This window comes from Parasteatoda tepidariorum, chromosome 9 (genome assembly GCF_043381705.1).
Source record: "Parasteatoda tepidariorum isolate YZ-2023 chromosome 9, CAS_Ptep_4.0, whole genome shotgun sequence".
NCBI classification, from domain to species: domain Eukaryota; kingdom Metazoa; phylum Arthropoda; class Arachnida; order Araneae; family Theridiidae; genus Parasteatoda; species Parasteatoda tepidariorum.
The window spans coordinates 41,137,380-41,150,660 of NC_092212.1; the positions used below are offsets into that span (position 1 = coordinate 41,137,380).

General features: G+C 29.3%; 1 protein-coding gene across 2 annotated transcripts in view; it reads left to right on the top strand.

The window, feature by feature from the left end:
- Positions 1-13,281, top strand: part of LOC107452839 (uncharacterized) — a 136,844-nt gene that overhangs the window by 92,863 nt on the left and 30,700 nt on the right. For both annotated transcript variants that reach the window (XM_016069452.3, XM_016069451.4), the window contains exon 3: positions 8,869-9,026. In XM_016069452.3, coding sequence (XP_015924938.1) covers positions 8,869-9,026 — 158 coding nt within the window. The remainder of the gene's footprint in view (positions 1-8,868; positions 9,027-13,281) is intronic.

Consider the following 13,281-nt stretch of genomic DNA (forward strand, 5'->3'; position numbering starts at 1 on the left):
ACCGTGGGAGGTTCTCGTGGTCTTCCTCTCCATGTAACGCAAATGCGGGTCAGTTCCATCAAAAAGTCCTCCACGGAGGCGACTTTCTCCCAATACTCGATCCAGGAGTTCCCTTGTCTTTGGGATTAGGTTCAAAATTGCAAGGCTACGGAGATGAACATTAGTAGCCGTAAACCCGAAAAATTGGGTCGGCTGTTCAACGACGGTTTTAAAATAAAATAAAATAAAATTACATGCGTGGGAGCCGTGGTGACTCAAGCGAAAGAGCGCTCGCCCTCCAACGAGGTAACCCGGGTTCGAATCCCAGCGGTGCATGATGGATACTAATTCCACACCCAGCTCACACCGGGTCCGTCTATATATCCAAAATATCCGCAGCTCTTGACAGATGATGGGTTAGAATCTCATTGCCGACAAGCTAATCGAGGAAGTTTTTCATGGTTTTCCTCTCCATGTAACGCAAATACGGATTAGTTCCATCAAAAAGTCCACCACAAAAGCAAATTTTCCTCCAGTACTTGACCCAGGAGTTCCTTTGTCTTTGTGTTAGGGACCACTACACTAGGAAACCTATATCCACTATTATATTCAAATATGATCAAAACTACCAGAAAACGGTAAAATTTAGCATGTTTCTGGTTCTGAGGGAACACCAAAAAACTTAGTTTTATCGAAGCTCTTTTGTTATTAATTTTATAAAATTAACAATAAAGTATGGTTTCATAATATGTGATAAATGTGGTAAAATTTAGTAATTTTATCATGGTATCTTGGAAAACGGCATAAAAACTATTTATTTGTTTAAATTTACTCTTCAGTTTATTATTTTTACTAAATGTGTTATATATTATAAGAGCTTATATTTTGAAAACCAGAATTTCCAGTAAACCTTTATCATCTGAACGGGAAAAATTGCCAAATAAATGGTTTAAATACTGCATATTTTGATTTCATTAACAAAGTAGTATTTTTTTTTGTTTGTTTTTGACTAGAAACGTTACTACCATGCAGTACGGTAATTTTACCAGAATTTTTGTCTAAGGGTAAGTTTTCCTCTTGTGGTACATGAATTAATTAGTCAAATTGTATAGTAACATATGAAACTATTTCTATTTGCCAATTGCCTAATTTATATAATCTGTTTAGATTCTTTTAATCCTTTTTTTATGTAAACCTATTAGTTTTTTAAAAGAGTGGCCCCATTTTATGAAATTTTAATGTTTGGTCATGCTTCTGTAACAAACATTCATGCACTGGAAAATCCATATAAGTTTATAAGTTTGCCACTTTTAGTACAATAACTAATAAGCCAGATTGTAAACTAGCATATTTAACAACATCTACAATATTATACTTTTTTCTGATTTACATGTTCAGTTAGTCAACGTAAATTGTTCCTCTTCAATTCTTGTTATTTTTTAACAATTAAATAATATAAATATTTTATCAAACAATTTTTATCAGTCAAAACTTTATTAAATTTCGACTTGTTTACATAAATTATCTAGAATTTTTTAGACAATTGTCGACGTTGTTGCACCTTATGAGACATTTTTTTTAAAGCACCTCAATTATCGATTTTCTTATTTCTACTTTTTTGTATTTCGATACTTGCTGCTATATCATGATTATTTTTTTATATCGAGTGTAATAATTTTGCATTATTGTTTAGTGTTTACGAAATAATGAAACTAAATTGTACAACTCAATATTATGCATAGTAATTTTTTAATATATCTTTCTTAATTTTGTTTAAATTCAAACTCAAATATATATATATATATATACATTTTTCTGTTCTGTAAACAGCAATACAGAACAAGAATATTCTAATACTGAATACAATTTATCTGTTCGATTTTTTTTTTAAGAAATTCACCAGCCTTTTACTTTTTTTAATCGATAGTATACTTCAATTTCACTAGTGATTAATACAACTTTCGCCATCATTAAATTTTAGTCAGGTATAACCTAGAAAGTATTTTATGCACGCATAGAAATTCCATAACGAATTCAAATTCCCATTGTTTTTAAGATGTTATTTTAGATATCAACGTAATTAGCTCAATTTATCCCTTTCTTTGGACAATGATTAAAATATTTCTCTGGTCGAATATCGTTGAATTGCAGTGAAATGAATTTTTACTTTTTTATCGATCGGTGGCTGGCTAAAAACAATGTTCATAAATGAACTTTAACAATTGAACGAGCTACTTTTCACGGCCACGATTCTAATTTTATCAGCTGGCTCAAACGATAATCGTGATGAGTGAATCTGGCAACTCTCTTTTATCAATTCATTGATCTGGCAGTGAAATTAAGGGAAAATATTATAGATATGTAGATAACTGGGCACGCTCTTGTGAACGACTATACCCTTAGAAAAAGGGAAGCAAAACTAAGGCGTTGAAGAAATCGCCTATTGTTAAGTGTAGAATGTTTAAACTTCAATTATTTTTTGTTCCATTCGTATAACCGCGATGGCTGGTTGCTCGCTCGAAACGGGGTCATGGTTGCAGGGGAAAAAGAGAGCACTCTTCTTAAGGTCGTTGAGCGATTCTCAAGGCAGCGATTTTTTTAAAGTTATTGTTCTATCATACTTAAAATAAGATTTTATTCCCTAGTTTGATCCCCATGTATGGAATCATAATCCTATGCGAATCGAAGATTATTCAAGCTTCGATTATTGAAGCAAACTATCAAATTCGCTCATTTGAATTGAAGTGAAGCGATGACATGAGAGATTATTTACCGTAAATACAAACAAAAGGCTAAAGGTTTTGATTTTTCTCAGAATACTACGAGAGTTCAATTTGTCCTTCAGCGAAATGGCGTATTTGTTCTTGGATGCAAATTTCATTGTCCTCCGCGATGTTCGATACTAATGTGATAAGATTCCTGGACTAAAGCTTACAGATTTATTCCATCTTCGGAATACATCGGCAATGCTTGAACGAATATGTAGGCATTTTATGCATATATTTTGATAAATAAAAAAATCAGCGAGCAAAATAAATATCTTTAACTTGAAATTACATGTTTTACCTTGTTTGTATAATGTTAGAGTTAAGAATAAGAACTTGAATTATAGTTTAATCTTACGAATTCCTCCCAAATTAGAAAGAAATAGAATATACTTTAAAAATGTTAAGGGACGTTTTAAAAAACACTCAAATGTCAAGGCTAAAGAAACTTTTCAACTAAAAAGGCTTTGTCGTGAACTGTTTTCTAATGTTTTCATGTATTCTGAATTTAATTTTTATAAATTACATTAACATGTTTTCACATTAATCTCTTCATTTATTTAAAAAAAACTCTGCAACTTATCATTTTGTAAATAAATGTACAACAAAATATTTCTAGAAACTCAATTGTTGCCCAAGTGCTGAAGTGATGCAACAAACCTACAATAATAAGGAATTAAAGTAATGAACCTGCAATAATAGAGAATTAAAATCTCATTGTAAATTTTACTCAAAGTAACTATAAAATCGCATTTTATTTACAACTTTTCTAATTTAATTGATTCATTTTGCTTGAATTAGTTTTTGGTTAGCTTATTGTGGCAAATGATATGAATCGAAATATGTATACAATGCTGGGAATTTTTTATGAAATGTTAAAAATTAGCCAATTTATACCTTTGAATAAAAACGTACACTTATGTTCAAAGTAGTAGTACAAAAATTAATACAATTTGGTCTTATTTTTCACTATAACCCTTCTGAAACTATCATTTTATTTTTAACTCTAAGACTTATACTTATTTTTAAAATGTAATATTTTTAAATGCATATCTTAATCAATCTATAAACAAAAATGCGTGTTAGGAATTTTAAAATTAAAACTATATGCATGCAATTTTTTAAAAAAACTGTGTATACAATTTAAAAACTTTTTTTTTGTATGCTGTATAAAAAAAAGTCATAACTATAGCGTCAAATAAACTTTTCAGGGCTGTCATCTTACATCTTATATAATTTCTCATCGCATGAGCAATCAACGAATATTTGTTCTTAAACCATACTATTTCATCTTTAACCACATCAATTCATCATTATGTATTGAAATCATCATTCACATTTCAGCCATCTTAATGTTGCTTTGCGACTTTAGCTTAACATCTCTAAATTATTGATGGCCCACCTTATTATCATATATTGTTCTAATGGTCAATTTTCGCATTAGAACAACTTTTGTCGAATAATAATGATATTTGAGACGAAGAACAATGGATGTTTCAAAAAAGAATTATGGCAACTTTGGTATTAAAATAGATCTAATAAATTCCCCGAAGCAAGATTTAAGTGCAATTTAAAATGTATGTGTTCCCATGAAAATCAATAACCCATCATGTTCCGATCGAAACCGAAATACAACTTCATTAAAATCGAAAAAGAATAGTATTCCACTTTCCCAATTCGATCGTGACATGCACCATCGCAACCAATAATCGCTTTTTAAACAGCATAACACACCGCCGCCCCATTGTTATAAAGAACTGCGCTCGATTACAGGACCCAATCCAATGGGTAATAGGTTAATGGCGATTTAAAACACCACATAAACGGCAACAAGATCAATCGGAACACAATGAATCGGTTCAAAGTCCGACCCTTAAGGAACTAATTTTATAAGGGCAAACAGAAACCTCACAGTTCCCTTGAGTTCGTAAAACGGTTACCCATTATCCTACTATTCAAAATTTATTTTTATCTAGCAGGTGATTTGACCTTCATTAAAAATAGCTTAGGATGTGTCAATGTTTATTACGTTGTCAATCACTTTCTTAATCGATATTGTTATTATAACTCAGACGATCTTCTGAGGAAAAGCAAACGATAATTTAAAATCCCTATTCATAAAATAGCGTTAAATGAATGTAAGGGAAAATACAGCATATTAGGGACAGATATTGATGTTCCATGTCGTCCTTGAGTTTGAAGTTTATTTTTAGCATGAAGACCGACTATCATTAAAGATAAATTTAGCAATATTACGAAATATAAAATCTTCATTAGTTTTCTTACTGTTATCAGCATAGTTTTTAGAACTCAAACGATTTTATTTTAAAGAACTATATCACAAAAATTAAAGTTTGAATATAACTTTCGAACCCACTTTTTAATCGACCAATCAATTCCTATATTTTATTCAGTGGAATATTTCGGTATTTAGTGGAATAAAAGTTTATTCGGATAAAAATCATAAAAAATTATTAATGCTAATGTTTTCATATTGTTCTTTTTTAGCTACAATATTTCAAATACACTAAATAAAAAGCGTATATTACCACTATGCAAAACTTTTTACTTCTACAATTATGAAATAATTAACAAAATTACATTACACTATATATATTTTGTTGCTCCCATATCTTTATTATGAAAGTATACTAACTTTTTAAAGTATTACTGATATTTAATGGTATGATGGACTTGGAATTTCAGCATATTTTTATTAAATATATGCATACATCTTTTTACTAAATATGAAGCTCACGAAGTTCAACACTCTCTTTACTGTAAAGATATAAATTTAAGATTTGCGTCTTACTCAGTTTTAAATTGCTTATTTATTCTAACTTTCAGGATCTAGCTTCAACTTAAAATTATTAAATTAGATAAGAAAAACGCAAATCTAATTCATACAAATTTGATGCCAAAGGTATATGTACAAACATATTAATTCAACGTGCGTCTCTGCAACGAACATAAAAAAAGTATTTAGCATTTTCCTTTCTCTATTTCTCTGTAAGAGGTATCATTTAGTTAGAAACCCCTTTAAGTCTATTACGAAAAACAACTTAAATACCAATCTAATTTCACTCCTTTAGACACTACCTCTGCATCTGTATCCCATTGAGTTACTTTCTTAATAACGCCACGCAGAGAAAGTTACAAAAACATGTTTTGGGATTTTGGAACCGCAAATACGCACAGTGGCGCATTTATATGAGTCACTTAAATTTATAGAAGAGTTCTTTGGCCTGATCTGGAAGGAATTTTTATTCTTGTAAATTATTCCTATCTGTCATTTTTAACTGGCAACAAACGTTTTATTCCAGAGATGAATGATGTTGAAAAGCATTGACTTACTTAAATATTTAATTTTCAATAAACGTAAAAATAACGCTGGCAACTAGGTTATTAAAATTCTCAGTGCTAGAATATTAATTGCTGAATAAAGAAGGAATCTTCTTTATTTGCAATTTAAATCCCGGAAATAGTAAATCAAAAAGATTTTATTTATTTTTTCATTCACATTATTTTAAATAACCCAATTTAAGAAAAAGTTATAACTAAATATATTTTTCCCATTATTATTTGCAGATATATATTCGTTGTAACCATGTCAACAAAAACTGAAAACTGTTCTAAATAAATACGAAAAATAAAGACAGTAATGTAGAAAATAAACACAAAACTCTTATTAACGCTCTAATCTAATAGATAATAATCTTCCTCAAAATACATAAAACTGACACAATATAAATTTTTCTTACTACAGAAATCGATTTAAGAAAAATTAGGATTTAAACAAGATTTCAGCGGAAATTAATTAGCAAATGCTGTTTACATAAAATTTGTTTGCAGAAATATTTTTGTCATAAACAGTCAATTTAATAAGTTCCTTTATTCATAAATCTGTATAATCTCTGAAAAACGGTGCTATAAAAAAAAAAAAAGGTGAACGCTGTTTTTATTCATTACACTATTGATTTCACAAACTCTGTTCCTATAATACTATACAAACATTTCTTAGCTTTACTTATTCAAAAAATGCATACTTAAAAAGTAATTAAATTTAATTCAATAATATGGATGAAAACTAAAGCACGAAAAGATAGAAATGTTATCATTTTATAATTTTTCCTTTTTTAATTATATTCTTCTATTATATCTGGTCTGGATCATATTTAAATTTATTTATTTTTTTGAGTAATATATTTTTTGATTATATAGTTCTATTTTTTATTTATATTATTCTGTTATTCCAACATTATATTTAAATTTCACGAAGTATAACACGATTTATTTTAATCCTACGTCAGACAATATCAATTTCAACTATATATGCCTTCTGGCAGACCATTAAAAACTAGTCTTAGTGCAAACATGGAAAGTATAAAAAGCGAGATTGTAATGTATGCCAGTCTACTTCTTTGTTGAACACGAATTAAAAAAGAGAAGCATCCTCCTTTGAAATTACAGTAGTTGGTGATATTCTAATTATCATCTGCAACTCATATCATTTTTCCATTTTACATGATAATTATTCCCTGAACATGCACCAGTAAAACAGAAAATTCGAACGCATGAAGGAATCTTCGACAGCCTACAATTTTCGGTCCAGTGAATTTCTTCGGCTGATCTGGCAACAGTTTCATTGAGATGATCGTCTGCCAGTTCTTTCAAACAAAAAAGAACACATGAAGTAAAACTCCATCGTGAAAATGATTGCTTTTCACTACTTCATGCAAGAAAAAACTGACGCTTTTATGTTTCATAATATGGGTCAATAGTGTTAGGTGAAAATAGAGAAAAACGTTGTGGGTACTTCTCTTTAAATGGTACCATGATAAATACCACGAGATTTGACAGTTTTCAGTTAGCGGTCACTTTAATTGTTGCTAAAGACGAGTAGAAATTTGCTCGCTGATGTGAATTTTTTTTTCTGACGATTTAGATTCTCAATCAGAGCGTTGCCATTATATAACAAATGATTTCTATTTTTGTGTTTTTTATATGTAAAATGTGAAATGGCAGATAAGTGTCCCTGAGTGTTATGCGTTAGGGATTATAAAGTCCATTAAGGAAAGATTTATAGCAAGAATAAATTGAAGTGAAAAACTGTTTTGCTATGAAAAATGATATATATATATATAAAATGTTCAAAATGAAAAATAATAGACATATGAAAAAAANTATATATATATATATATTGTATATAATGCCGGATGTTCTTAGGCAAAATATGAAATATGAGAAGTATTACATACTTTCCCTAGACACTGTGTATAATACCTAGGCATTCTATTGAATGACAAATGCCATTTAGGCAAAGTATAAAAAAACGTCCTGATGAGGTTGTTAAATGCATTTCTGAAAATTAAAATGCTATTCTGAAAAAATAATGAGAGTGCCATTAAAAATAATTTATTCAAAATGCGTAAAGAGAAATGAAAGTTGCACAAAACATAATTTATGCCTTTCTTGTTAAGGGGAATAAAACTTTCATATAAAAAATAAGAAATTGATCAACTTGTTGCAACATGGCAGGTTTGACCGACATTCTGAATTTGACATTTTGGAATGACGTTTTGACGAATCAGAAATGTATTTTATACTTTGCCTGTTTCTCATTTGGCATTCTATAGAATGCCTAGGAAATATGCGAAATATAAATCATTTCATACTTTGCCGGCTAATTTTAGGCATTATATACAATGCCTAGGCATTCGATTCCGTATTTCAAACATTGCCGGTAACATATCTATATACTATTCCTTAACTTTACTTTTTACTTTTTTTTTAGTTATACGTATATATAATCTATTTTATTTTGTATATTGTTGAAATGTTATCAGCATTAATTTGAATTTTATATATTCTGTAAATGAATTTTTCAAAACATGCCTAAATTTCCACAAAATTTTTGAAATACGAGATAGTCCAGTGACTATTTTGAACGGCTTTTGAGCTCATAGTCAGATCATCTCTCCAATCTACATAATAAACTTATTCAATTTTATTAATGAAGTAAACCTTCCATATCTTATACTAAATGTATTGAAATAATAATAAAGAGTAATAAATACATAAAAACTGCATAAATGAATACTAATTACAGTTTTGTTTTGTATAGGATCACATCCAAGAAGTGCTCAACAAATGGGAACAGATAGACGATGAGATATGGGCCAAAATTATATGCATGGAAAGGAACAGAAGAGTAGCTAAGGCATACGCCCGAACACCTGTACTCACAGTTAACGGCTCTTCAGATGGATTCGATGGCTACAAGTAAATATTTCAATTTTATCGGAAGTTAAAGGTTATTTATGACTAGTTAAGTTTTGATCCACTAGTTGAATGGACTGTATGTTTGCTGTTGTTATTACAATAAAATTAATTGCTATTTAACCGTGGTGTAGTCGATAGGGTCTACGCTAGTGGAGAGCTACGAGTCGTGAGTTTAATTCTGTCAGTCGATTCAGCAAACGGAGTAGATGTGCAACAAGGTTATGTTAAATCTGCAGTGACTAATAGTCCTCTCGTTTGTTATGGTGTGAAAGTTTGGAGAGAGAGGGGTACCAGCTGGTGCTAAACCGTCGTCTGAAATTAGGTGACATTCTTGCCATAGTTGTTAAAACATAGATTGCTAGCGAAATTGCTTTGTCATGAATAGAAACAGCCACTTGGTATAAACAAATAGGGGAGAGTCGGGTTGCCCCGCCCACTTAAGGAGTATTGCTTATATTTCTGTATAATAGTGAGTAATAATCAATATTTTTGTATGTTTCTATTGTTTTACCATCTAATTAAATAATGCAAAAGGAATAAACCAAAAAAAGAATAGTTTAACTTAAAAAAATAGAAATTTGAAAAAACATGTTTTTCAGCTCTTCTCAAAATGTGTCGGGTAGCCCCGCCCAGTTACAAAAATTATGTTTTTTGACTGTTTTTTCAGGTGTAAATGAAAATGACCAATGTATTGACAATAGATAAACCTCATTTATCATTTTTATCACAAAATTATTTTATTTATTACATATTTATATACTTTTAGTGAATTCTATCATTTAATAACAACAATTTAATAACAACAATATTTGTTGTTAAAAATGCATATAACATTCAAATTTGAAGCAATAAAATAATAATCTTTGCAACCGTACATTTATCGACGAAATAAAATTGGGCGGTGATACCCGACATTCATGTGAGCGGGGCTACCCGAAATCCAATTTTTTTGTAAATTTGTAATTACTCGAACAATTTTTCACATAGAAACTTCTTTCTTTGTGCAAATTAAACTTCAAACTACATACTTTAATGCTGTATGTATAGAAAAAATAATTTTTTTAGTATTAAAATGAAGTTTAATCGAAACATTCAACCAATTTTTCTTAATTTCATGACTACTTTATTCAACATATTTGGTTAAAAGTTGAATGAAATTCATATTTGTCGGCGGTGCCTACTAGGCCAGTGGTTCCCTAATGATAATCCTCATAGTCCCCTAGGGTTACGTGGAAGATTGACTGGGGTTCCGAGAGTTAAGACTTTTATTTAGGAAGTTTTTTTTTTTTAATTGAAATCTGTTTTTATAATTAGATCTAATATAAAAATCAACTATAATCTATTATGTATTTAATATTTTGGTTGCCTTAATGAAATTAAAGTGCAGTTGAAAAAAATGGCTATTTAAAAAAATCTGTATATTTTTTCAATTACAGTGCTTGGAATAAATTATGAAACAGGCATGCATTATGCCTTTGTAAAAAATTGCTGAGCATTTCCTTTCCTATCACGCTTTTCAGATCAAAATAAAATAAATTCGTTAAAATGAATGTTTCCCTATTAAGCATTTTCAACGTTTATAGCAATTCGTTTTTTTAATTTCAGCAAAAACCATAATTCGACCTATTTTTATTTATTTTCAGCATATATATGTACACCAAAAACTAGCTCTTAACTAGTCTAAATTCAGCTCCGGGTCTGCAAATATCTTATCTTATCTAAGATAATTAATGATAAAACGATGATAATAATTCGCTTCTGTCTTTAAATTCTTTAAAGTAGAATTTGATTAGTTAATACGTTCACAATTCTCTTTCTATTCTTTATTTATTAAAAAGGTGTTCCGCCGAAAGAAGATAGATCATTTAGCGTTCCAAACCCGAAAAAAAATTGGAAGCACCCGTTCTAGGCTATGGTGCTGCCACCTAGGAAGTTTAAGTAAAATCACAACTAATCCTGTTTTTAAAAAAAATAATATAATTTTATGATGTATATTTTAGTTGTGTACATGGAGGGTATTAATAAGGCCTATTTACTAAATCTTTTTATTTTAAGAGTCTCAGAAAACTTAACGTGCTCGCATACAAATGTATTAAAAGAATTCTATTCTGTCTGATGCCAATTCTTTACAAGCTCTCTACGTAAGCAAGAACGTATTCTAATAAATATGCATTTTAAAAATTTCTTTACAATTTAAAAAAATAATAAATAAAGTAAAATAACTTTAATTAAATTTTAGAAAATGTAATAGCATAAAAATTTGAATGCAAGCTTTTTGTATTTGCAACGAGTTCATCTGGTTTTTCCCTTCTAACTTGAATTACTGAAAAAAATATATATAAAGCCTCTTAATTATTGTGATAGAATTCTGACGTATTTAAATCCCCATTTGTTAACATATAAATTCGAAAAATTCTTTTCCTCTTAACAAATTCGAATTCAATAACTCAAACAGGTTTTAATATGGTTTCTTTTCAATTTCAATCACTTTTAAAAAGAGATTAGAACTGTGGCTTAACAGTGAGTTTAATTAGATTTCTCGGAATGAGTTCGAAAAATTAGGTCTCGTGTTCAACCCGAACAGACGATTATTTTTCGCCTTTCAATTTACATACTTTAGGCGTTACTGCGTGTGCGAAAATAAAATCTTGCGAAATCATTTGAAACTAGAAGTAGGTGACTAAACTCTTTATGCCTCCGTTTCGATTTATTACTTATTTTAAATCTATCATTATTTTAAGAAATTTTTTGAGTGAGGAAAGGTACGTGAGGGAGGACAGAGTAAAGGTACAGAATTATTTATTCATGTCATGAAATAAATTTAAAAAAGAATCAGAAATCTAATAAATAATATTCATAAAATTCGCCAAGGTTATCTATTCTGATCATTAATTAATATTTTTGAACAAAATATTGAGAAAAATAGTTATTAATATTCTTATTGCATAAAATATTTAAGCGGTGAAAACTAATATATTTGTAATATAAGTTTTTCGAAATTCGAATTGTAAAAAATTACTTGAAGCCGTTTTGTTGTTATTGAATTATTATCTTCTCCGTGAGACATTTGTTGTTACACAAATAGTTTCAATCAGTTTTAACTAACCAACTTTAATTAAAAAAAATTAATTCAAAAGTGTCTATATATTTATTTAAAATATGATAAGTAATAATATCCAGGAAATAATAGTTGATTCTGTAATTGATATTATAGGTAGCAGGTTCTGTAATTGTTATTAATATTTAAATTTTTAAATCGAGAGACAATGTCAAGAAATATCGATATTTAGTTACATATCGTGATATTTTTTCAATTTAACTAATTTACAATATTTTTTCTTTGATAAATCTTTTCATGACCTGAATGAAATTTATTGACTCTCACTACAATATCGTATTCGATAATTATCGAAAACAGTCTCGATATAATCGTATTCGATATTTATCGCTGTCGATAATGACCTCAATATTAGCGTATTCGATAATAATCGTTATCGATAATACTCAGTGATTCAATCAGTTTTAACTACTGTGCAATATATTTTGCTATTTATCGTTGTTATAATCGTTCTCGATAATGATTACGTTTTTATAGTTATCGATAATTATTCTATATTTATTTTGGAACAAAGTATTCGAGATTTAGCCTGAAAGCACTTTCTTAAAATACTGTTATCGTGATGTTTAAATTCAATCGTTATTTGATGTTAAGTATCGCACAACTCAAACATAACATAAAGACTAAAAAAACAAATTGGAAAATGGAACTTTTTGTTTAAAAGAAGAAGGAATTTAACTGTAAAGCTTTCAGGATATGGATAATCCTTCAAATCAACCAATGAGTTGCGTCAGTTAGAAAGCATAATCTTAATTTTTTCTGCTTCAACTGCTTCTTTAGACATTGCAAAACCTGTGCCAAATCAAGAAACGGCCCCATAAATTGAGATTTCCAGACGAACATTTCCCGCTTGTGTTACGGAATCCATGAATTATGGATTCCTAAAAGGACGTTTTTTTTTACACTGAGATTAAATATTTATCGTCAGTTTTTTACAGGCTGCTTCGGTAATGAGTCACTTTTCCTTCCACTCTTTTAAATCATGAATGAATGTGGATGTGACATATTAAGATTTATGTTGCTTATGACAAAGTGTGAAATCGTGACGCTCAAGTTGTGATTAGTTATTTAAATCGTCTGCAGTCGAAAGTATTGCTGAAAACTTAACAGTAAATGGTAATTATTGAGACCAGTTCT